Below are 25,470 nucleotides of genomic sequence, written 5' to 3'. Positions count from 1 at the left end.
GCTTTTCTTTGAGAAAAGAACAAAGAACGGCACTGAAGTCATTCTTAAAAAAGGAAGATGTGTTCGGAGTTTTGCCGACCGGATACAGCAAAAGTTTAATCTATCAACTAGCTCTGCTACCTTCTTTAATTAAATCACAACAATGTAAATTACAATTCCACTGAATTATATTTACATCACACAAACTCTCTCTCTCTCTCACACACACACACACACACACACACACACACACACACACACACACACACACCTTAAAAGGGGCCAAGGTCAAACCTCATGTAGAGTCACACACAAACTTCCCAGACCCGAATGCCTGCCAAAGCCTAGCTTTAAACCAAACTTTGTATGTCTACTTATTACTTGGCTTGGTGGAGTTATATTACCTAGGGTTAGAGATGAAATAAGGATTCACTCAACAAAGTAGTTTAAGTATTTATTCTTTGCGCATAGAATGTTCATTTAAGTCTAAGAATGAACAGAGAGTTTTGGAAGAGCAGCATCCTTATCTAAATTAGTTTCTTACAAGGCTGAAAGTGAAGGGGGGAGGGGAATAGACCCTTTTCACAAACTGAAGACAGAAACTGTGAAATGTTAGCGATAGAACAAACATAATTTACCACTAATTCAATTAATTAAACCGGTTCTCAACCTTTTTTGTGCCAGCGCCTCCCCTATACATTATCCAGGTCCTTAACCGCCCCCCATCAAATAAGATGTAGGCTAATTTCCCCAAATATTAATGATTACGCGCTAATATTAGGCCTATTATTGTTGTTACTATTGTTATCAAAAATAATCAAAATATATCAGTGAATGACAAACAAAATATATTAGTTTCCCAGGTATCAAAAAAGCCATGTGAATATTGTTACCGTCTGGCTCAAGGCCGGCAACAAAAGGGAGGTCACACACAGAATAACCAAAAAGTGGTTTATTTAACTAAATAGACTAATAACACAAATGAACTAAACATAAATGCAATAGTGGGGTGTGTAAATGTAGAAGACATCAGTCGTGTTTGCCCTGTGTGGATGAGTGAATGAATGGTATGATGTGTGTTGTAAGGTGCAACAAACCAAACAAAGAACAAAATGGCAGATGGATGCAGTAGGACCAGCTGAGAGAGTCAGAGACTCCCAGGAGAGCAGTCTTTTATGCCTTCTGCAAGCCACGGCCAGATGGCCAGGTACAGAAGACCCTCCCAGCTCCACCTACCCGCCCACTCCCAGTACCTGCAGACAAAGGAGCAGAACATGGCAGGCAGGCAGATTGGGAAGGGTCATCAACATATAGAAATAATATTTACAGGTGTTTCAAAAAAAAAAAAAAGGCAACTATTTGACATTCAATTTAAATAAGCTAACAGCAGCCAATCAGAACGACTAGATATGTAACATTCAAACTTTAATTAAGTATAACAGACACTAACAGTAGCCAATCAGAAACAGCTAGCAATTTAACATTCAAATCTATTTTTCATTCAAATCTAAATCTATATTCGAATTGTTCCAACTGAAAACAAGCTGGCACTTATCAAGGGGTAAAGGCAGAAGGATTAACTTCCGAATGGAAATACGTTTAGGCTACAACCTGTGAAAGTTAGTGAGAGTGCTTTTTTGATGCTTAGAAGAGTCTAGGTTTGCTATCGCCTGTCTTGCCAGTAAATAGTAGAAAAAAACGTTTGGAGAAACGCAACCCCACGTCGCTCTGCGTTTTGAGGAGGCGTGAGAATCCCGTACAGTAAACAGTGACATCACTGCCTCTATCGCTTCAACAAAAAAAGTTTTAAAACACCAAACACAAGCCCTGAACTGCCCGGGAGTTTGTGAAACAGCTAAATGCTTGTCAAACAACAAAGCACAGTCGATATCTCTCGCTCGTCTCTTTTCTTTCTCTCTTTCTCCGTGAAATGACGCTGCCTTCAAGTGTAGTAGGAAACGTTGTGTTCTATAAATGATCTGACGAAAAACTTTTACTGTGAAATGTAATATACATCATTTTGTTTTCTTTTTTTATCTGAACGCAGCTTCACGCTGAAGTACGGAGCTCATTTAAGATGATGCTCTGAAGTCCCGTTTCCGTGAAGGCAGCACGGTGCTGTGCCAAACAAAGCTGACAGAAGCACAGAAGATAAGCAAAGTTATGATACACACCTCCCCCCCGGTCATCTTCTGAAAGCCTCCAGGGGCTATGATGAGTGTACATGAGGATGAATTGGAAGAGCAACTGTGGTTGTAGCTATGTGCTCTGAATTGGTTCAGTTGAAAATGAAAACCGAGGACCCCCTCCCCCCAGGGCTTTCAGAAGTAGCCTACCGCCCACACACATCACAGGATTAATGAGGACTACTGTTGACTGCTACTTCGCTGCAGGCTACATTGAGACAGCGCCGCCCATCACGCGCTTTGGAGGGGTCTTAAAGAGCTAGTCCGAATTACTGTTCGGCAGAGAGCGTATGGCGAAGAGTGTTTTTCCCAGAGTTTGTATCGAAAAAAAAGTGTCTGTCCGACGGAGTTTGTGTGATTGTGTGAAGATGTCTAAGGTCCAAATGCTGAGAGAGTCGGTGAAGCAGCGACTAACCGCGGCTGCTGAAGAGATATTTGGGCTGTTTGAAACAACGATAGCAGAGTACGAGGAGGAACGGTGTCGGTCAAAAGAGGAGAACGAGCGACAACGGGAACTTCTGGACGCTGTTTTCACCCCTAAGCTTCGGTTACACAGGACAGGTTTGTTCATTTATAAAACACACTCTCCTCCCTGCGAGCATTTACTCAACTATTAAAATAAAATTAGCCTATGCTTAATGTAAGATAAGAATATTGGCCTATATAGGCTGTTGAAATCTTGGGGTCAATTTGCCCATCGTTCATGTTTTTTAGTCACATTCTGAGACAGGCAGGTAATGCACCGAGAAGATGACTCGTCAGAAACCACGCTAAAATTAAGCCCTTTGTAACAGGGAAGGACCTGGAAAAAAATAGTGCATGCGTTTATTTTTTCAAGATTGGGCTATGGTAATGCATTGTAGGCCTATGGTGTTCATCAGAAAATCTTAAACAGATTGCAACTAGTCCAAAATGCGGCTGCAAGGCTAGGCCTACTGACAAGCACTCGGAAAACGGGCTACTCCTGTATTAAAAGAACTACACTGGTTGCAGGTTTTCTACAGGATTCATTTTAAGATACTCTTATTTGTTTTTAAAGCACTACATTGCACTGCTCCGACATATATAGCCGATCTAATCCAGGTGAATAAACCAAAGAGAGCACTTCGCTCCGAGTCATTAAATCTCTTGGTAGTCCCGCGGACGTACAGGAAAATGAGAGGGGATCGCTCTTTTGCGGCCGTTGCTCCCAGGCTGTGGAATAGTTTACCTCATTATATCAGGGAATGTTCCTCTCTTATAGAGTTTAAACGACATTTGAAAGCTTACTTTTTCACTCTGTCTTTTGATCATTTTATGAGTGCTGTGTTAATGGTGTAATAGGATTTTAGTAGTGTTTAGTAGTGGCAAGGTCCAGAATTTAAATGTCTTGATTGTGTTATTTTATCTCTACTGTGGTCAACTTCTGTTGTATTAATATGTGCTTTATAAATAAATTGAACATTGAACAAACTGTGACCGCAGAGGGCGCTGCTGCTGTACATAGTCTGGCCGTGCGTGGTAGACATGACTACGTTTACAAACTGTCAATTTTCGGGTTATGCTCGGTTTATATAATAATAATAATAAAAAAAAAAAATATATATATTTTTTTATTATTATTATTATTATTATTATTATGTTTTCTGGCGCATACAAAAAGTTCCTCTACTCAAAAGACCAAGATTCCTTGCGAATAGAACATGCGCAGAACATAAATCAGTGTTCCTTTTGATGGGGATATGCCTATACGCGTTTACATGACCAAAATTTCGGGTTAGGAAAGGGGTAACCCAAGTAGCATATTCGGGTTTTTAAAAACCCGAATTTGAGCATATTCAGGTTTTTGCCGGTGTTTACATGGCCGTGCGCGACCGGGTTATTGCTAATATTCCGGTTTTGAACGGGTTATTGGCTGCATGTAAACTTAGTCACTGGAGGGCGAAGAAGAGCGTCTACGCAAACGGCGTAAACATTAATACATTCTGAATACATTACATCCATGGTTTATATCTACGCACGGGTGCAAGCTGTATGATTATTCACGGGTTGTAATTGCTTCCAAGGGAGAAAAGAGTACCGCTGGTGGCCATATTAACCACTTCAGGCATAGCATGTTTATCTGAAAGTAAATAAAATATATTTAGGTACATTTTCTCTGAAATGTTTCTAAACATGTATTTCTTTGTGACTGCACGCACGAGTTACATTTGTAATAACCTACCTAAAACTTTACACTAGACCTACATTTAAAAACCTAAAATAATCATATTCTACTTTAAAGAAAGAACTACATATTTAATGGACCAGCACATTGGGTAAGTCGTCAGAATATGTGACCCCACTGTTTAGCTCCTTTTATTAAGCAGTCCCAGTGGGGTCACATATTCTGACAACTTTACCAATGTGATGGTCCATTAAATATTTAGTTCTTTCTTTTCTTTACAGTAGAATGATTATTTTAAGTTTTAAATGTAGTTTTAAATCTAGTGTAAGGTTTTAAGTAGATTACAAATGTAACTCGTGCATGCAGTCACAAAGAAATACATGTTTAGAAACATTTCAGAGACAATGTACCTTTTTAATATATATTATTTACTTTCAGATAAACATATGTTACCAATATGGTCACCAGCGGTTTACTCTTTTTCTCCTTAGGAAGCAATAACAACCTGTGAATAATCATACAGCTTGCACCCATGGATGTAATGTATTAATGTTTACGCCGTTTGCGTAGACGCTCTTCTTCGCCCTCCATTGTCTACCACGCACGGGCAGACTATGTGCAGCAGCGCCCTCTGCGGTCACAGTTTGTAATGGGTCACAGCTTTCATTGCAACACAGGTCTACTGTATTTGTTTGGGCTAAATGGGACGCACTCCGGTCGAAAACCGATCTTAACTCCACAATGTGCCTGTAGCTGGCTAATAACGCAAGATTTAAGCATGTCAAACGATTATTTTAGCACCCTTGTCTACCAGAGAAGACTTGTTGCTATTAGTAGCCTAATGTCAGTTATGCATTAGCAAGCACTTGCAAACATAGTAGCTACTATAGCTTTCTGATTTATCCACAGTAACACAAGTTGCATACTGGGTACAAAATGCAGCTTTAGCTTAACATATTTACCTTTTGCCCCCCTTAGTACTGCAAGTACTGGACTTAGGTACAACTTTGATGCCGTTGCTTGAAACATTCAGATTAATAAAACAAAGTATAAATCAACTAATAAATGATAAGGTATTATTACAATATGTTTGATTGTAACCAGTCCAGTTTGTAATATGAATGGACAGGATATCATAGGTGCCGATTTTATGTTTTCCTCCGTGGGTGCTCACACGCGCACACCCTTTAAAAACAAAAAGTAGTCAAAAAATGTTTGCATTTCAGATCCTTAGGAAATGGACAGCGGCCGGCACGAACACACACGCCATAATAAAGCCGTAAAGTAGCCTATCTTTCCACTCAGGACAGCGGCACTTCTCACAAATACAGATAGGATTGGAGATGAAAAGTTGAACTGATACATAACCGCGATCAGCTTCGTGGGAAATTAAGAATCAATGCCACCGACATAACCAATCACACTATGACAGACGCTCCACTTAGCACCAACAACTGCAATGTTTAATTTGAAATGAATGTAAAAATGAACTGGCAGTCTGGCACACGTGGGTGCTCAGTATTTTTTACGTGGGTGCTCGAGCTGCGGAGCACCCACGGTATCGACGCCCATGCAGGATATCAAGGCGTAGTTGTGCCAGGGAGGGGCTGTGGTTTGGTGCGCCGGGGATGTTATCGCTGGTTTTTGCAGATGATGTGGTCATGATGGCATCATGGGCCTTCAGCACTCACTGGAGCGTGAAGCAGCATCCAAACCCCAAAGGACCATAATCGATCAGCAGAATCGAATCAGAAAATGCAGCTACACTCTGTACACTACCTGCAGACTGTTGTCAGTCCTCGTGTTGGAATCCTTTCACGTGAAAAACCGCCACACTGTAGACGCTTTAGCTTGAAGCATTTAAACAGTGTTTAAGCAAGCTACTAGCTAACGGTAGGCACATGTTACCTGCTAACAAGTGTTATAAATATTAAGTACAGTGGAGTAATGATTCGGTTGCCTGTAACGTCCGTTTCAGAGCATCAGAAAGCAGTGCAGGCATTTAAATGGCACCAAAACGAGGCTTGGAAATCTGCATTGCCATTCGGGCCGATGGATACTGCTAGTCTAACAACCGATGCCATATTGACATCACTTCGGATTTCAGTAACCAACTCTACTGACACGGCTGAGTGAACAGTTTGCAGCTGTTTGATGCTCTGTGATCTATTGACGTTCAATAAGAATAGTTTTGAGATAGTTCTGTCTGTTTCTTGCAGATGTCCATCAGCTGTCGGCGAGTGAAGAAATTAAAGAGAAACAGGGGACAAGGGGGCTTCAAGGGCTGGAGGGGGCTGACATCACCAAGTTCCCATTACATTTACAACAAGATACCGAAGAGCAGGCTGGAGACTCTTCTGAACCTGAGACGGATGCCAGCGGTGAGTGTAGGGAGACCGGAGAAGCTCAGTCAGGTCTAAACTCCTTGAAAAAGGATGACGTTCCTGTCAGTGATTCCAGATGTAGTACTGGTGAGAAACAATTCAGCTGCTCCAAGTGTGGAAAAAGATTTGGCTTCAAGTCGAATCTGAAGAGACACATGAGAACCCACACAGTAAGGAAACCTTTGGAGAACTGTGAAGGACAAGAACCAGCCAGGAAGTTGGATCCAGATAGACATCCAGAACCAAAAACTGATGACAAGACTGGAGACTCTTCTGAACCTGAGACCGATGACAGTGAGGATCAGGAGGAGACCAGAGAAGCTCAGTCGGCTTTAAAGTCTTTGAAAAAGGACGACGTTCCTGTCAGTTATACCAGATGTAGTACTGGTGATGAACAATTTAGCTGCTCTAAGTGTACCAAAAGATATTGCAGCAAGAGCTCTCTGAATAGACACATGAGAACCCACACAGAAGAGAGACCTTTCAGCTGCAGTGTTAGTGACCAAAGATCCACTTGGCTCCTTCAGCTCAGAAACCATCAGCGTGTCGGTTGTCAGCCCTCACAGCTTCATCAAAGACAAACTGAACAGATGGAAACAGAAACTGATGGAGAGGACTGTGGAGGACCAGAACCAGCCAGGAAATCAGATCCAGATAGACATCCAGAACCAAAAACTGATGACAAGACTGGAGACTCTTCTGAACCTGAGACCGATGACAGTGAGGATCAGGAGGAGACCAGAGAAGCTCAGTCGGCTTTAAAGTCTTTGAAAAACGACGACGTTCCTGTCAGTGATACCAGATGTAGTACTGGTGATGAACAATTTAGCTGCTCTAAGTGTACCAAAAGATATGGCAGCAAGAGCTCTCTGAAGAGGCACATGAGAACACACTCAGGAGCGAAACATGTCCGTTGCTCAGTTTGTAGGAAAGGTTTTCTGCGGGAAAGCCATTTGCAGAGACACATGATAACCCACACAGGAGAGAAAGCTTTCAGCTGCTCAGTTTGTAAGAAAGCATTTGGATATAAAGCTACTTTACAGCAACACATGACAACCCACACAGGAGAGAAAAGATTCAGATGCTCAGTTTGTAAGAAATGTTTTGCATGGAGTTGTAGTTTAAAGAGGCACCTGAGAACCCACAAGGAAAAGAAAATACTCCGGTGCAGCGTTTAAGACCAAAGATTTACTTGGCTCCTTCAGCTCAGAAACCATCAGCGTGTCTGTTGTCAGTCCTCACAGCTTAATCAGAGACAAACTGAACAGATGGGGACAGAAGCTGATGAAGAGGACTGTGGAGGACCAGAACCAGCCAGATCCACATAGACATCCAGAACCAGACACTGATGACAAGACTGGAGACTCTACGTGGAAAAGACTTGAACTAGGCAGTCACATGTCAGATACCAGAACTATATTTTTGACAGCAGTACAACTACTGGTTCAGATGAAAGTTTCAGCGGTGATGAAACTCTGGATTAAGAGACATGAGAACACATTACAGAAAGCAGCCCCCCCCCCCTCAGACCCAAGCCAGAGTTCCTTTTTTAAAGAATTATTTTTCGGCCATTTTAGGCCTTTAATTCCACAGGACAGATGAAAACAAGAAAGGGGAGAGAGAGAGGGAACGACATGCAGCAAAGGGCTGCAGGTCAGAGCCGAACCTGCGGCCGCCGCGCCAAGGAGTAAGCCCCCATATACAGTATGTGCGCCTGCTCCACCAACTGAGCTAACCCGGCCACCCAAGCCAGGTTCCTGTGTCTCGCTTGCTACCTGCTGGTTAAAAAAAAGGGAAGGGGGTTAGCCCCGGAGATAGCAACATCTTCAGCTCAGGCTCACTAACTTAAGGTGGGGTGGCTTTAAGGTGGACCAGCTATTAGTGACACGCCTCTCGTCCAAGTTTTGCATCAGTGAGCTCTCCCTCTTCAACAAGCCTACAAGTTATAAAGTCTCCCAAAACTATATGGTCCCCATACGGACCAAATTATGGTGGTGGACTGGTAGCTGGAGAGGTGCCAGTTCACCTCCTGGGCCTTGCCAAAGTGCTCTTGAGCAAGGTACTGAACCCCCAACTCCTCAGGGCACCTTTCCTGACTATTTACTATTATTGTATTTCTTCTTGTGCATCACTTTGTATTAGTTTAGAAAATTTAATGTATTACTATTTGCATCACTGCAGTACATCTGAGGGATGTAGCTGGTGTAAACAGTAAAAGTCTGCGTGAAGAAGAAAAAGTAATTCGCTGAATCATTCAGCAGAAGTAACAATAGATATTAAAGACGTGATAAGCCTAGGGCTTTTACCTATCCCTTATTGAACGGGTCGAGTGTTATGTTGACATTTGTTTTTTGTTTATACATTTTATATCCAGTATTTTTTCTAATCATTCGAATAAAAAAAATTCATTCATTTTTGTCTGTGAGGCAATCAAGTTGTTCTGATTTCTTTTCAGGAAGATTTGATTATTTTAATTTGGGGCTGTTTTTACAGGAACATCTAAAACGTCATTCTTAACCACCATGGCCACCGGTGACACTACTGATTTGGCCTCTAATTAGAGAAGCTATATAGGATTTCAAAACTTGTATTATTCAAAGTAATAATAATCCTAGTAGTTATTCAAAATGTCTTAAAAAGTCTTAATGACATCTCTTTTTTTTTTATAATCTTAGGGACTCATTTTTTATGTTAACTCTACAAGATGCTGTGCTGTACAAATTTAAGGGGAACTTGTACTTTACTTGAGTCTTTTCTTTTCATGCCACTTTCTACTTCTACTCCACTACATTTCAGAGAGACATATTGTACTTTTTACTCCACTGTGTTAATTTGACAGCTTTATTTCCTAATTACTTTACACATTAAGATTTTTGCACACAAAACACATTTTACACAGTTTATAAAATACCATGTTTTATTGTTTTGTTGGTTAGACCATTAAACACAGAACTGTTTTGATCATGTTCAGTTTTTTTACGTGAGTTTTATTATGTACTTTTACTTTTAATACTTTAAGTACATTTCCTGATGCTAGTTACATACTTTACATACTTAAAGTAACATTTTCAATGCAGGACTTTGACTTGTAACAGAGTATTTTTAAAGTGTGGTATTAGTACTTCTACTTAAGTAAAGGACTTGAATACTTCTTCCACCACTGCTATTCAGAATAGTTGTCTTGGACAGGGCAGCATCAATGGTCAGCCAGTTGATTATAGCCTACCTTGGGACGGAGATACATCTCTGTCTTTCTCACAGCACGCAGACTCTGCATAAGGAAGCCCAGCAGCGTTTATACCTGTTGAGGAAACTTGTGTCAAACTAGTGTCAGCAAGGACATTTTAACTGTGGTATACTGGTCACTCATTGAATGACGACGCTGAAGTTGGCTTCCGATTTGCAGCTTCAAATCGGCAGTTAAGGGGAAATTTAAGGGAAACTTAAAGCTAAAGTTAGCTTTCGATTCACAGCGTCCGATTCAGCAGGGAAACATAACTTACATTGCTGAGTGACTGATCCTCCATTTTTGGAACCTCTGACTGTATTAAAAGCGTGTTAGTCATTAAGGTAAATTATTAATTATGTCTAAAACACACTTAGATTTGTGAAAGCTTTGTCTTTATAAGAATGCAATAAACGGGAGATTTCACCGTTTTTTTCACATGTAGACCATATTAGACCAGGTACAGATCCAAAACCACTAAACATGTCAACATTTAAAATTATAATAAATTATAAATAGTGGTTTTGGATCTGGACCTGGTCCAATCCTACATATGCCCAGAAGTTTTCCTTGGACTAGGGTGGCACCTAAATCACGGTTGCAGCTCGCCGTGGCCCTGCTCCGCGCCCTGCTATGCCCTGCTATGCCCTGCTACACTCTACAGTGCCCTGCTACACCCTGCTACGCTCTACAGTGCCCTGCTATGTCCTGCTACTCCCTGCAGTGCCCTGCTACGTCCTGGTATGCCTTGCAGTGCCCTGCTATGCCCTGTAATGCCCTGCAGTGCCCTTCTACGCCATGAACTACTACAGCTACTATTTCTAGTCATAGTTCCATTATCTTTATTGTGACTATAATTGCCACTGTTCATCACACCCCCAGCCGGCACCGTCAGACACCGCCTACCAAGAGCCTGGGTCTGTCCGAGGTTTCTCCTAAAAGGAAGTTTTTCCTTGCCACTGTCGCACAAAATGCTTGGTCTTGGGGGAATTACTGGAATTGTTGGGTCTTTGTAAATTATAGAGTGTGGTCTAGACCTACTCTATCTGTAAAGGGTCCTGAGATAACTCCTGTTATGATTTGATACTATAAATAAAATTTAATTTAATATGAAAAGAAAAACTGTGCAATACCTCTTTATTGCATTTTTACAAATAAAATAAAGCTTTCACAAATCTGAAACTGATTTTAAAAAACTTTAGCCTCTCTAGGATAAATTAGTCCAGATTTGACAAGTCTAGGTGTGTCTAGTGGTTTTGGACCTGCTCTAATGTGGTCTCCATTGGGGAAAAAAACTGAAATCTCCCTTTATTGCGTTCTCATAAAAACAAAGCTTTCACTAATTTAAAAGTGTGTTTTAGACATAATTAATAATTTACCTTAATGACTAACACGCTTTCAATACAGTAGGAGGTTCAAAAAAACGGAGGATCAGTCACTCAGCAACGTAAGTTATGTTTCCCTGCTGAATCGGACGGTGTGAATCGGAAGCTTAATTTTACTGTCTATGATCGGAAGCCAACTTCAGCGTTGTCATTAAATCCATACTCACTTTTTTAATGATCAGCCTGGTACAACCTCTTAATACATCCATGGGTACAACGGCCTCACCATCAAACACAAAACACATGCACCAATAATAAATCAGGCCAGCAAGATAATTGGCTCCACCCAAACAGAACTTTACACCCGTCCAGTAGTACATTAAAACGCCACTATAATCATTGTTTAAAGTCATGACAGTACACACTCCGGTACAGTCATAGACAGTATATAAGGTACAGTAGGTGGCAGCTACAGAAGAAAGAAGGGAGTGGAGTTATCCAGTTCTGACTGAAGGGGATGTGACAGCAGTAACTAATAAGGAAAAGGCAGAGTTGATGGCAATTACATTTGTTAAAGTGCATAGCTCGGATAATTTGTCTGTAGATGAGAAAAGAGGCAAAGGAAAAACGAAAGCGGACAACATGGAGGCGTTATGCAGCAAAGTTAAGTGTGATGGTGATGGTCTGAGTGTCCCTTTCAGTATGGGGGAATTGGGGAAAGCACTGGATAAGTCGGGTATGACTGCGCCTGGTAAAGATGAGGTTTGTTATAGCATGATAAAGCATTTAAATTCTGATGGCCTGGAGAAATTATTATTGTTATATAACAAAGTTTGGGAGGAGGGTAAAATGCCAGAGAGTTGGAAAGAGGCGCTGATTGTACCAATAAGGAAACCAGGTAAAGAGTCAAGCAGGCCTGGGAATTATAGGCCAATTGCATTGACTTCACACATTTGTAAATTAATGGAGCGTATGATAAATGAGAGGTTAGTACATTTCATTGAAAGTAGAGGCATGATGGCAGCTTATCAAAGTGGTTTTCGGAAAGATAGGAACACTATGGATCCAGTGGTGTGCTTAGAAGATGAGATAAGGAAAGCCCAAGTAAATAAAGAAACAGTGGTTTCAGTGTTTTTTGATGTTGAGAAAGCCTATGATATGCTATGGATTGAGGGGCTGCTAATAAAGTTACATAAGATCGGAGTTGGGGGGAATATGTTCAATTGGATAATGTTTTTTTTGGATAAAAAGGACCAGTGAAGATAGGTTCTGAGGTATCCAGCATGTTTGTTGTTAAAAATGGGACACCTCAGGGGAGTGTAGTGAGTCCGACGCTTTTCTCTATTATGATAAATGATGTGTATGTGAATATTCCGATGGACATAGGTAGATCACTGTTCGCTGATGACGGAGCTATGTGGAAAAGAGGGAGAAATATTGACTATTTGATTAAGAAAATGCAGGATGCAGTTACGCGAGTTGCAGAATGGGGAACACAATGGGGTTTTACATTTTCAGTGGAAAAAACTACTTCTTTACAAGGAAGAAACTCCATGGTTGTAATCTGATAACAACTCTACTCTATTTATGCAAAAGTGGGTGCAAACGGTGGGGTGGGGGGGGGGGGTACATTTTGAATTTGGTAGATGTGATTTCCTGTATTCTGGTGCATTTTGGGGATGGTCAGCTGGAGAAGGGCAATACCTAAATTTGTTCAGATTCATAGCGTTTTGCTTTTTGATTTATTAAGGTAGTGACTTCACGCAACTACTTGGGGTTCAGGGCCAAACAACACCTTCTTTCCCACAGGACTTTTGAGTAAATTATTACATCTATTTATCCTAATAGGGATGCATATTTGGATTTTTTTTCCTGATCGATAGCCCGCCCGTGTTAACCGCTTATTAACAGTTAACAAGCAGCCGACTAAGTCCAAGTCCACCCGTCTGGGAGAGTTAGCAGCCAAATTTTTTGCATACATTGTTGACACATGCAGCCAGGATCAGCCAGGAATCACCAAGAACTAGTGTATGAAATTTTGTTTACAAATTCAAGGCTTGTTGATCAGGGTGTGAATGTGGTGTTCATGTGGGTTCCTTCTCATGCAGGAATACCAGGTAATGAGTGAGTGGATAAATTGGCAAAGGAGGCGGTTAAGAAGGGTAGTGTAGAACTGAATACCAAACTATCAAAATCAGAGGGGAAAAGCATTGTGTGGGAATTTCCAAACAGTGGCAACAGTATTGGGATGGTGGAAATAAAGGGAGACAATTGCATATGATAGGCCTACTATCTAAAGTAGGCCAAGGAGGGGTGAGTTACAGTGGGTTTAACCGACAAGAACAAGTAATTATCAGCAAACTGAGAATTGGTCACAGTAGGTTAAATAGTACACTTTTTATATTGGGAAAACATCCGACTGGCTATTTGCAGTTTGTGTGAGGAAATGGAGACAGTGGAGCATGTCTTGATGTCATGCAGGAAATATATACGAGAAAGAGGAGTCATGTTTGCTGGATTACGTAAATTAGGTCTAGTTGAACTCAGGATTACAGATGTCCTTGAAAGTGGAGTTACCATGAATGGAAGGCAATATTTATTTGCGTTTTTGAAAGGCACTGGACTATTTAGGAAATTATAGTTTAATGTATTGGCATGAATAAATAGATAATGGGTAATTACCAATAGGAGGCAGTAATGCAACGACTTGGATGCCAACTACCGTAAAACTCTAAAGAAGAAGGCTACAGAAGAAGAAGGTTAACTCACCATCAGCGGAACCGGATGTTACTCCTTGAGCAGTAGTATCCTAACGTGAGCTAGTAGAAACAGCTCGGTTTGTTGTGTTTTCGGTTTCTATAATCCAACAGTAACGTTACTGATCCATCAGAGCCTCTGTATGTCTGGGAAACCCGGATGACTTTGCGCTGTTCACCTTTTTTCCCTGAATGTTTTACCTCGGAATCATCCAACTATTAAAGTTAGCTTAGCATGCTAAGTGACTGTTTGGTGGAGAGGTGTTTTGACCGAGTTTATGTGGACAAAAACAGTTTGTGTGATTGTGTGAAGATGTCTAAGGTCCACATTCTGAGAGCGTTGGTGAAGCAGCGACTAACCGCGGCTGCTGAAGAGATATTTGGGCTGTTTGAAAGAACGATAGCAGAGTACGAGGAGGAACGGTGTCGGTCAAAAGAGGAGAACGAGCGACAACGGGAACTTCTGGACGCTGGTGTGTTCATTTCTAAACTCTCCTGCCTTAGATGGAAACAAACTGAGCGCATTTACTAAAACTAAAGTAGGCCTAGTCACTGTAACGTTACTCCGATTCAACTTTGAGGTAATTCTACTGTACTGAACGTTAGCTACATTTGCCTGTCAGCTTTAGTTAGGCTACTTTACACTTTCAGATTTACACAACAAACTGTAAACTAGGGCTGTACTCGATTGAAGAAATTCTTAGTCGACTAACATTCAATTGTATTGACTAATCGATTAGTTGATTTAATCGACAGATCTTTAAATCTTGAGTTTCCCCGCAAAGAGTCATGCAAAAGCACCAATTTAATTCTTGTGTTTACCAGAGATGTGCTCGTACGTTTCTTGGAAATAAGTCATTCAGCATGAAAAAAGCATAAAACATGACTAATCAACTAAAGAAATCTAAGTTGACTAAGACCAAAATGACCGATTAGTTGACTAATCGACTAAAAGGGAGCAGCCCTACTGTAAACTAACGAATACATGATAATGTATTAATATAAATTTAAATACCCAGCCAAGTACTTAAGATGGACCATTTTCACAGCAGACATCTTGACTTGTGATAGTAGGAAAAGCACAGCAGAAACTAATCACCTTAACGATGGCTCAGTTCCATCAAGTGTCCCAGTAAGCTGTTTCAGTGAGTCAGCATGCACAACACCAGGGCCTCTCCTAAGTGGAATGCAGCCATCAGTAATGGTTTAGAATACACCTGTGTTTTTCCTGCTAGGACATGTCAACATGTCTGCCGTGAAAAAGGTCTATTAGCTCCTCCTTTAGCAGCTTCAACATTAAAGTGATAAACACATACATTATAATAATCAGTGGTTGAAGAAGTACATCTACTGTCTTACATATCTATTTCAGGATGTCCCCAATAAATGAAATTGTAAGAATGCATGTTGAAGCGGCGTAAAGTGTGTAAGTATAGTGTATAAATCGATCCATCAGTGGGTAAACTGACCATCTGACCCATTTAAGACCCAATAACAATAAAACATGATTATTCAATCTTCTATTCATCAATGTAAGTGGGTAAAGGCAAATAATAGAAAAGCTAGAACAGTAATAATAAAGTAGTAGTAAGTTCAGAAAATGACATTACTTTTCTGACATGCAGCCTCTAAAACCAGTAAAAGACCACTTGTGTCATATCACATTATTACGATATCTAGTCTCATATATCAATGTCGATATAATATCAATATATTGCCCAGCCCTATCTACAACTCATCACTCAGTGGGAAACATGCATCATAAACTGAGTATTAATCTTTGTTAGTAGTGTCACGTTAGCAAAGAAAGTTAAAGCTACATCATTATGATGAAACAGTATGTGTGATTTTGGTTCATTTCAGTGACTAGGAGGGGGACATTTGTACTCTTTAGACAGAGAGGACCATTACAATGTTTAGTCAAGTTCCAAAATGTTATCCATTATCCCCGCTTTGCAAGAGTCCTTGTTTGTGGTGTGACTGAAACCTCTTATCTTTTCAGAAGAATTTAAATAAAATGGTTTATGATTGATCGTTTAGGCCTCATCATTTGTATAATTTTTTTTAAGGGCCCGTAGCTAAAAGGCTCTATGGTACACTTTAACCCTTGTTTTGTCTTCCCATCAACCTTTTTCTCTACGTTTTTGACGCCATTTTTTCACAGTTTGTTTTTGATTTTTCCAACGTTTTAAATTGTTAAATTTTCTCCTACACACTTTCAGTGCTTATTTCTACGTCCCATATTTTCTGATCTAAAACAAAAATTGAAAATGGGTCAATTTGACCCGAAGTCAACACAAGGGTTAAGGTTAGGGCCAGGCCTCCCATGTTTGTGGTACGTTGCAGGGTAGAGTATTTTAGCCTAGGTTGTTTATTATTCCAAATATACTGCCGAGTTACGGTTTCAAGTTTCTTTCAGAAATGTATTGGTGGGGGTAAGGGGATCATTGTACTTAAGAAATTCACACAAGGAACTATGTTCATTTTAACAACAGCAATCCTGGACCGTAGCGATGCCGGCAGTCAGTACAGAGTTTTTGAGCAGTGATGTGAGTTAACAACAACAACATTTCTCTGTCTGTTTCCTGCAGATGTCCAGCAGCTGTCGGTGAGGGAAGAAGAGGTTCCCCCTGAGCAGTGGGAGTGGAGCCCCAGTCTGGACCAGCAGCACCCAGAGCCCCCGCACATTAAAGAGGAACAGGAGGAACTCTGGATCAGTCAGGAGAGAGAGCAGCTTCAAGAGCTGGAGGAGGCCGATATCACCACGTTACCATTCACTCCTGTCCCTGTGAAGAGTGAAGATGATGAAGAGAAACCTCAGCCCTCACAGCTTCATCAAAGACAGTACTGTGGAGGACCAGAACCAGCCAAGAACTCAGATCCAGATATAGATTTACATATAAATATTGAAGACCAGACTGGAGACTCTTCTGAACCTGAGACTGATGACAGTAATGAATGGAAAGAGACCAGAGAAGCTCGGCCAGGTTTAAACTCTTTGGAAAAGAAAGCTGTTCCTGCCTGTGATTCGAGATGCAGTAAGCCTGCTTGTCAGAAACCATTTAGCTGCTCTGAGTGTGGGAAAAGATTTGGCCGCAAGTCCCATCTGAAGGGTCACATGATGATCCACACAGGAGAGAAACCTTTCAGCTGCTCAGTTTGTGGTAAAAGATTTGGTCGCAAGACACATCTGAAGGGTCACATGCACGCTCATACAGGACATAAACCTTTCAGCTGCTCAGTTTGTAAGAAATATTTTGCACGGAATGATTATTTGCAGTCACACATGACAACCCACACAGGAGAGAAAAGATTCAGCTGCTCAGTTTGTAAGAAATCTTTTGCACAGAGTAGTAGTTTAAAGAGCCACATGAGACGCCACACAGGAGAGAGACCTTTCAGCTGCAGGGTTTGTGACCAAAGATTCACTTGGCTTTATCAGCTCAGAAACCATCAGCATGTCTGTTGTCAGTCCTCACAGCTTCATCAAAGACAAACTGAACAGATGGAAACAGAAGCTGATGACAAGACTGGAGACTCTTCTGAACCTGAGACTGTTAGACAGTGAGCATCAGAAGGAGACCACCTCAGTCAGGTTTAAACACTCAACAAATAATGAAATCCCAGTGCCAGACACTTATTACTGACAAAAAGAAATCTGAAGAGATACAAGGCTATAGGCCTACTGTCAAACTGTAGTCACATGTCCAAGTGTGATTTCCAAAGCAGGTGATGACACTACGAGAGAGAGAGAGAGAGGCTGCAGCTGCTCAGTGTTTAGTGCGGTCAATATGCTATAATACATCTATGGTTTCATGTTATCAAAAGATTTTCAATAAAAACAATGGTTGGTATTGTCTCATGTCTCACAGCCCTGTTGATTAGAGGAGGGAAATCCTGACGTGGTGACGCAGTGTTGTGTCCGAGGTATATCACTGGACACATCCAGACCACAGATATCTGGCAGCAACAGGTCCCACTCCTGAAAAAAAAGTACTCTTTGGGCATATAGGGACACAGCACCCACAGGAGATCTCTCTCTCTAATGAATATAGGTGGTCATCTGACTATAACGACCTCATCCACATTGTCGAAATCATTTAAATATTGAGATATGGCTCTGACAATCTTTTAGATAACAGGAGCCTTTCATTTCTGTAGCCTACCCCGAAACAACAGACTGCCACCAGAACGCCTTCTTCTTGACTCGCGCTTCACTCTCACACATTAATTATAATAATCAGTGGTTGAAGAAGTACATTCAATTTCAATTCAATTTTATTTATAGTATCAAATCATAAGAGTTATCTCAAGACACTTTACAGATAGAGTAGGTCTAGACCACACTATAATTTACAAAGCCCCAACAATTCCAGTGATTCCCCCAAGAGCAAGCATTAGCAGTGGCTGTTGCGACAGTGGTGAGGGAAAAACTCCCTTTTAGAGAGAAACCTCTGCAGACCCAGACTCTTGGTAGGTGGTGTTGGACGAGGCCGGTTGGGGGTGTGATGAACAATGGCAAGAATAGTCATAATAAAGATAATGGAACAGTGACTACAATGGTAGTTGTAGTAGTTCATGTCATAGCAGGGTACAGCAGGGCATCTACATCTACTGTCTTACATATCTATTTCAGGATGTCCCCAATAAACGAAATTGTTAGAATGCATGTCAAAGTGGCGTAAAGTGTGTAAGTATAGAGTGTATTAATCGATCCATCAGGGGGTAAACTGACCATCTGACATTTTAAGACCCATTAACAATAAAAAAATTATTATTCAATCTTCTATTCATCAAGGTTGTAGGGAAATCTGAATTATTGCTCCCCCTTGCAGTTCCTCCAGCCTTTAGAGGGTGAGGTAGTTTCTACAACTCATCACTGAGTATTAATCTTTGTTAGTAGTGTCACGTTAGCAAAGAAAGTTAAAGCTACATCATTATGATGAAACAGTATGTGTGATTTTGGTTCATTTCAGTGACTAGGAAGGGGACATTTGTACTCTTTAGACAGAGAGGACCATTACAGTGTTTAGTCAGGTTCCCAAATGTTATCCATTATCCCCGCTTTGCAAGAGTCCTTGTTTGTGGTGTGACTGATACCTCTTATCTTTTCAGAAGAATTGAAATAGAAAGGTTTATGATTGATTTAGGCCTCATCATTTGTATAATGTTTAAATCATGTTCAATGTTTCTGAGTGATTTTAACTAAAGATAATGTAGTAAAAACTGATTTTTAATTTTGGGACGGTCCACCATGAGTTTTTAGGACGGCTTAGATTGTGTTTTTTCCCTGGATCCACTCAAATGGATCACCTATGGGTCCTGGGGACTTACTAATTTGAAAATCTGCTTCACTGGTGTCCCAACCTGGCTCAAGGGCCATGACAAACGAGGGAACGAGGCATCGTAAATGATCAAAAGTGATTTATTTAACAAAAGAATAAAGTAAACATCTCTTTTGTAATGTGCAAGGTGTGTCTCTGTAACTTAAATAAACCCAAAACAAGATGTGGCAGGCGGGATGACCAGGCCATGGTTGAGGTCTGGATTGCAGTGAAGAGAGACGCATGTAGTCTGACCAGGTGGAGCTTTATCCCCACTAGCTCACAGCTCCCAGGTGCAACAGATCTGCCATCAACTCAAGACAAAGATGGTTAAGACCAGAGAGGTATCACTGTGAGAGTGGCCCCACCGAATCACACAGGGGCCGTCACACTGGATGTTGTGAGGAGACCTGACAAGGCTGAGTGAACAGTGTGATGCTCAGTGGCCTGTAGAACTTCTGTTTTTTTTATTATGATTCCTCGAGTTTTATTGTTTAGTGTTCAAAACGGTCTCTCGCAGTTCTTTGAGCTGTGACATTGAGATGCAGTCAGAGGCCCGTGTAGAGATTTGGCTTACTGTGACAGGTACATTCCTGGGCTCTAGGCTTGGGACCGTGTCCACTGTGAAAACATACAGTATATGACATTCATTGGTGAAGAAGACAGTAAGTCTGAATGACCATTAAAGGAAAAACTAAATATATTAAATTGTGTGGAGACATGCAAAAGCTTGTCATTGGTTATTGGCCGTGGTTTGTAAAGAAGTCGTTTTCATTGGTTTAGAAAAAATATTCATTTGGCTACTTTCCAATGAGCATACTTGTTTTGTGACAAGGATAGATTTACTAAGCTCAATCTTTTAAGATTGAACATTAGTCTGGGGAGTCTGCTCTGTATTTTCTACTGCACAAGAGGCGTGATCAACGCTCTGGTTCAAATGACTCCGTACGCAATTGGATAGTCCTTCAACCAATCAGACCAACGATCCGGGTGACGTACTTTGCAGAGCGACGCGAAAACTCCAGGCAGGAAACATGTCAACAAACTTTGGTTTGTAGCGTTGATCAGCGGTTTGCAGAGGCAGCAATGGCATCGAGCGATTTTTGCAGGTTGTGCAAAACAAACATGAGAGTGAGTGGTATGTACAGCCACTCGAGCGATTTGTTTGCTAAACTAAAGAAGCCATTGAGCATCGTCGAGAGGTTAAAGGGAATTGGATTGGCGGTCGTGCGAGAGACGGGTAAATCAGATAGAGTGTGCAATCGGTGTGTAACAATCATATCGCACTTGGAACACGACCTGCCCCATTACAGGAGATGGGAAGAAGAGAACGGGGGAGCGACTTCTTCATCCACCGGTAGCACTTGCGCTGATGAGAGAGAACGGGAGCCTACTCCCACTAAAACTCCGGGGGATGTAAACAAAGTGTGCCCTAACCCTTTGAGTCCTGGTGGAGCCACTAGGCCTGCTTCACGGAGGAGCAGAACAGAGGTAAGTCTATTTTGAGCCACTCCAACTTGCTACATAGGCCTACAATATTTTTTAACGAGTTATAACAAAAAATGTCATCGTAGCCCTCCATTAACATCTCAGGATATCGCCGTGGTTTACGTATTGTTGTATCATGCATCATGTTATACAAGTTGTATGCCGTGTAGTCCCCTCTGACTTTAGGTCTATGAGTGAAGTTGGTCATGCCACTGCAACTAGTTGTCATTACAAGTCAGTTTTAGGGAACCACCTTACACAATGTCCATCCCACTTAAAAAAAACAACAAATGCTGATACTAATGTTGAAACATATATTTCAGGTCATCATTAATTATCCGTCTCGAAAGGTTTCCAAGGTTTGTGAACCAGAAGATGGTCTGATAATTAACCACATCAATAAAAAGAATTGGAAAGGAGCTGCCAAGAGAATCGTGGCACACAAGGAGCTTTTGGAACACTTAAAACCATGCATCCTTCAGCTGATTCAGCGTGAATGCACACTACTCTGCAGCCCAAAGGAGGGGTTCATGCTTTGGAGGTCCTCCCCTGGGGACCTGGCCTGTTTCTCATTTTCTGCATTAGAGGCAGATCTCCATCGCCTCTCTCCATTCTTGCTGTCTGTGTTCAACACGGTTACCAACCACTCCCGCCTCACCACCTGTGCTGCAGCTGCCATCGCCATCAGAGGCAGACAGTCCCATTTGTCTGCATTTTCCCACTATTTGAATATCATCCTTTCATATGGTGGGTCAAAGAAGGCGGTGTTTAACAGGCTGTCCAAAATGTCAATCACCACCTCTCACAAATGTGCAATAGGAAAACAAAAAGAATTAGCAAACACGTGTGCGACTCGTCAACTCCAGTTAAAGCAGCAAAATGAACGCTTCCTGCACATTGGAACAGAAGCGGGCGTTACTCAGACTCAACCTGAGGACACAACTGATACTGAGATGGCACCAAACATCTTCAGCAGCCTGGAAGACCTTCAGTTCTCAGGTGAGAAAACACACACACACACACACACACACACACACACACACACACACACACACACACACACACAAAATCTTATCCTCATATCCTGTCAACTATGTGTAAAGAGAGACCTTCAGATGGCATGACACTCGCCCAACTATTTTGAATGTCCGGCAATATATAATTAACGGCGACATGTTCAGGCCCTTCTCCTTGACTTCCCTAACTGTCCAGTCCAGACAGTCCAGGGAATCAGTGGTGACTTGTCTCGGGCCACGCCTGATGTTGGTCCTGTTGGGGCTCACAGTGATGGTAGTCGCAGAGTCCAAATGCAACTGTTTCTTCGCCATTGCTCTTGATTGCAAATCAGCTGATGCGGTCAGTGCCAACACAGGTGTACCTAAAACCAGACTGATCTCATGAAGTGGTGTATGTAGGACACGCCAATTCATATGCCATTATTGGCGTGTTATCAAGACGTATACTCGCTTTTCAGCGTGTTTATCAACGCCGTTTGGCCTCCATTGACTTACATTACCTTGCGATTGCGTGTGAATTGACACCGTAGCGAGTAGTATGAAATGGAGAAAATCCTGTCCTGACTTTCTCCTGGGTGAAAGTCCTGATCGTGTCCCGCGTGTGACGTTTCCTTTCCACGTTTGTTCTTTTCCTAAACCCAACCAGTTCTTCTTTTCCTAAACCCACTCACATCTCAATCTCGTTTGTAATTGAATCATTATGACTACATTTTAGTGAATATACTTTCCATCACCTACCATTTATAGGTGAGATGCACCTCATCGACCATGATGCCGATTAGGTTAACCCGGTAGACCTCGGTGGATAGCATCTCACGCCATTTTCGGCTTAGCCAAGACTCCGGGCTGCCAAACAAAATCTGGTATTCGCCTCCCGATTAATTCCTCCGCATCAGAACCGAGCTGTGCAGCAGAAATTCCCAGGTTGGGTGCCTCCCGGACCTGGTCCTCCATGAGCGCGACAAATGGTGACACGACCACAACAGGTTTGAGCTGAGCTCCATTCTTTTGGCCACCAGCGGGGCTAGCTGGTAAATTAGGCTTTTACCAAAGCCGGGTGGTAGTAAGGCAAACACATTCTTCTTTTGTAGGAATTGTTCCAGGGCAAGTTTCTGTTTCAGAGAAAACTTGCCTTTGAAATCTTTTAAAACAGCAGCGGCATCAACGGGTTGCTGTGCTTCGGTGGCCACCGTGTTGAATGTAAACGAAAAGCTGCTTGCGTCGCTTCTCTATCGTCATCATGTTAAACCCGCCAATAGCGCGCCAGGTGGATAAGCCAGTTTGTGATTGGTCCCTGCACATTTGTAACGGAAGCAGGATAGAAAAATGTACACATTTCCAGCCTGGGCTGCAGGGCGAAATTAAATCGCCGGCATATCGGGCTGGGTTTACCCGGTCTAGATTCACTATGTTTCTCTACGTTCTTTGGTAGCTGCCTGGGAAAACTGAACTGATAAGACCTTGTGACTTTCTCCTTTTAAAGTGCTCATTTTCAGGTTCATAATTTTATTTAGGTTATATCATAATAGGTTTACATGGTTTAAAAAAAAACAAAAGTAAAACACCATATTTTTGTTGTACTGCACACTGCTGCAGCTTCTCTTTTCACCCTGTGTGATGAGCTCTCTGTTTTAGCTACAGAGTGAGGCATCTCACTTCGGTTCCATCTTTGTTGGGAGTCACACATGCGCAGTAACTAGGTAAGGACTACTAGCCAGTCAGAAGCAGAGTATGAGGGAGTGCCACGCTAGCAGCTAGGCGAACACTAGAACGTGTGTTACAAAGTAATGCACGTTCGTCACGGAAGTAAAGGCTGGACTACAATAGATCTGTTTGGAGCAGTTTGTGAACAGTGTTTTCCGTTGGAGATGGTAAGTCCCTTTGGGGTGGACTTTGGGCTTTTTCAATTTCTAAACCTGTAATGTGCACAAAAATGATATATAATACAATAAAAGGAAAGGGGAAAAAGCATAATATGAGCACTTTAACTCCCCTGTGATTAAAGTGATGGTTCGGAGTCCTCTGGCAAGTGTTATTTACATACACTTCTGGTGTACTTATGAGTGCATAACCTCTTTGTACTAGTGTAGAAGTTTAGTATAATTTCGGGCATTATTAGTGGGGTCATTTACGAGATGCATTAGCCCCTGTGCTAAGCTATTCAGCTGATAACGCTACTCTACGCTAACTCTCCCAATGTTAGACCCAGGTGAAAAAAGCTTCTGGGGGGGTGTTTGGCTCGAGGTCATGGTGCAAAGGACCCTAGGGTGAAATTACTCCGAACCATCAATTTAATTACATAAAACCTTTGCAATATTCACCTTTAACCATCTCTGTGTTTCTCTGTGCTTTGGGTTCGATTATTCGAGTATCTCTGGAGAGTTCAGAGAATCTCTAGAATAGTTCAATACAGAGTTTTTGAGCAGTGATGTGAATTAACAACATTTCTCTGTCTGTTTCCTGCAGATGTCCAGCAGCTGTCGGTGAGGGAAGAAGAGGTTCCCCCTGAGCAGCAGGAGTGGAGCCCCAGTCTGGACCAGCAGCACCCAGAGCCCCCACACATTAAAGAGGAACAGGAGGAACTCTGGATCAGTCAGGAGAGAGAGCAGCTTCAAGGGCTGGAGGAGGCTGATATCACCAAGTTCCCATTCACTCCTGTCCCTGTGAAGAGTGAAGATGATGAAGAGAAACCTCAGCTCTCACAGCTTCATCAAAGACAAACTGAACAGATGGAAACAGAAACTGATGGAGAGGACTGTGGAGGACCAGAACCAGCCAAGAACTCAGATCCAGATAGACATCCAGAACCAAAAACTGATGACAAGACTGGAGACTCTTCTGAACCTGAGACTGATGACAGTAATGAGTGGAAAGAGACCAGAGAAGCTCGGCCAGGTTTAAACTCTTTGGAAAAGAAAGCTGTTCCTGCCTGTGATTCGAGATGCAGTAAGCCTGCTTGTCAGAAACCATTTAGCTGCTCTGAGTGTGGGAGAAGATTTGGCTGCAAGTCCCATCTGAAGGGTCACATGATGATCCACACAGGAGAGAGACCTTTCAGCTGCTCAGTTTGTAATTCATCTTTTGCACAGAGTTGGGGTTTAAAGAGCCACATGTTAACCCACACAGGAGGGAATAGATTTAGCTGCTCAGTTTGTAAGAAATCTTTTGGATATAGAGCTACTTTACAGCAACACATGAGACGCCACACAGGAGAGAAAAGATTCAGCTGCAGTGTTTGTGACCAAAGATTCACTTGGCTTTATCAGCTCAGAAACCATCATCGTGTCCGTTGTTGCGAGTGAATTGAGAACGGGAGCCCTGTTAACTGCGTACCCTTCTCACTCATGGTAGTAACTTCATAACAACAATTAATAACTCACAACTAACTGTCTTTAACAGGATAATTCACCATAACACATAGGTGATGGTGCTGTGGATGTGACATGTGCCTTTGGTGCGGGAGATCCTGGCTCGATTCCCACTGCGATACATCAACCAATGTGTCTGTTGGGCAAGACATTTAACCCCTAGTTCCTCCAGAGGTGTGCAACCTCTGATATGTAGCAACTGTAAGTCGCTTTGGATAAAAGTGTCAGCTAAATGACATGTAATGTAATCTAACAATTTCTAACACTAATAA

At 41.9% G+C, this 25,470-nt stretch overlaps 1 protein-coding gene and 1 long non-coding RNA gene across 2 annotated transcripts; one reads left to right on the top strand and one right to left on the bottom strand.

The window, feature by feature from the left end:
• Nucleotides 1-916: 916 nt before the first annotated feature.
• Nucleotides 917-2,282, bottom strand: LOC120574001. The gene is made up of 2 exons (XR_005641810.1): nt 2,154-2,282; nt 917-1,232 (listed from the first exon to the last, which is right to left on the bottom strand). It is a non-coding gene; the product is annotated as an uncharacterized LOC120574001 (long non-coding RNA).
• Nucleotides 2,283-2,300: 18 nt separating this feature from the next.
• On the top strand, nt 2,301-25,448 carry LOC120575276. Its single transcript, XM_039825995.1, has 6 exons — nt 2,301-2,726; nt 16,594-17,566; nt 19,847-19,949; nt 20,212-20,817; nt 21,138-21,813; nt 24,297-25,448. The coding sequence occupies exons 1-6, from the start codon at nt 2,456-2,458 to the stop codon at nt 25,130-25,132; spliced, it is 3,465 nt and encodes a 1,154-aa protein (XP_039681929.1). The 5' UTR covers nt 2,301-2,455; the 3' UTR covers nt 25,133-25,448.
• The last annotated feature ends 22 nt before the right edge of the window (nt 25,449-25,470 follow it).

Source organism: Perca fluviatilis, chromosome 15 (assembly GCF_010015445.1).
Source record: "Perca fluviatilis chromosome 15, GENO_Pfluv_1.0, whole genome shotgun sequence".
NCBI classification, from domain to species: Eukaryota; Metazoa; Chordata; class Actinopteri; order Perciformes; family Percidae; genus Perca; species Perca fluviatilis.
Note: the sequence above shows the minus strand (reverse complement) of the source record. Positions and strands in the feature narration are given on the sequence as shown.

Excerpts from the sequence above, each read along its gene's own strand:
- LOC120575276 (XM_039825995.1), top strand. The coding sequence starts at position 2,456 with ATGGCGAAGAGTGTTTTTCCCAGAGTTTGTATCGAAAAAAAAGTGTCT. Across the intron at positions 19,950-20,211 it reads GGCTTGGGACCGTGTCCACT|TCTGCTCTGTATTTTCTACT; the intron begins GTGAAAACATAC and ends TAGTCTGGGGAG. Across the intron at positions 20,818-21,137 it reads CACGGAGGAGCAGAACAGAG|GTCATCATTAATTATCCGTC; the intron begins GTAAGTCTATTT and ends CATATATTTCAG.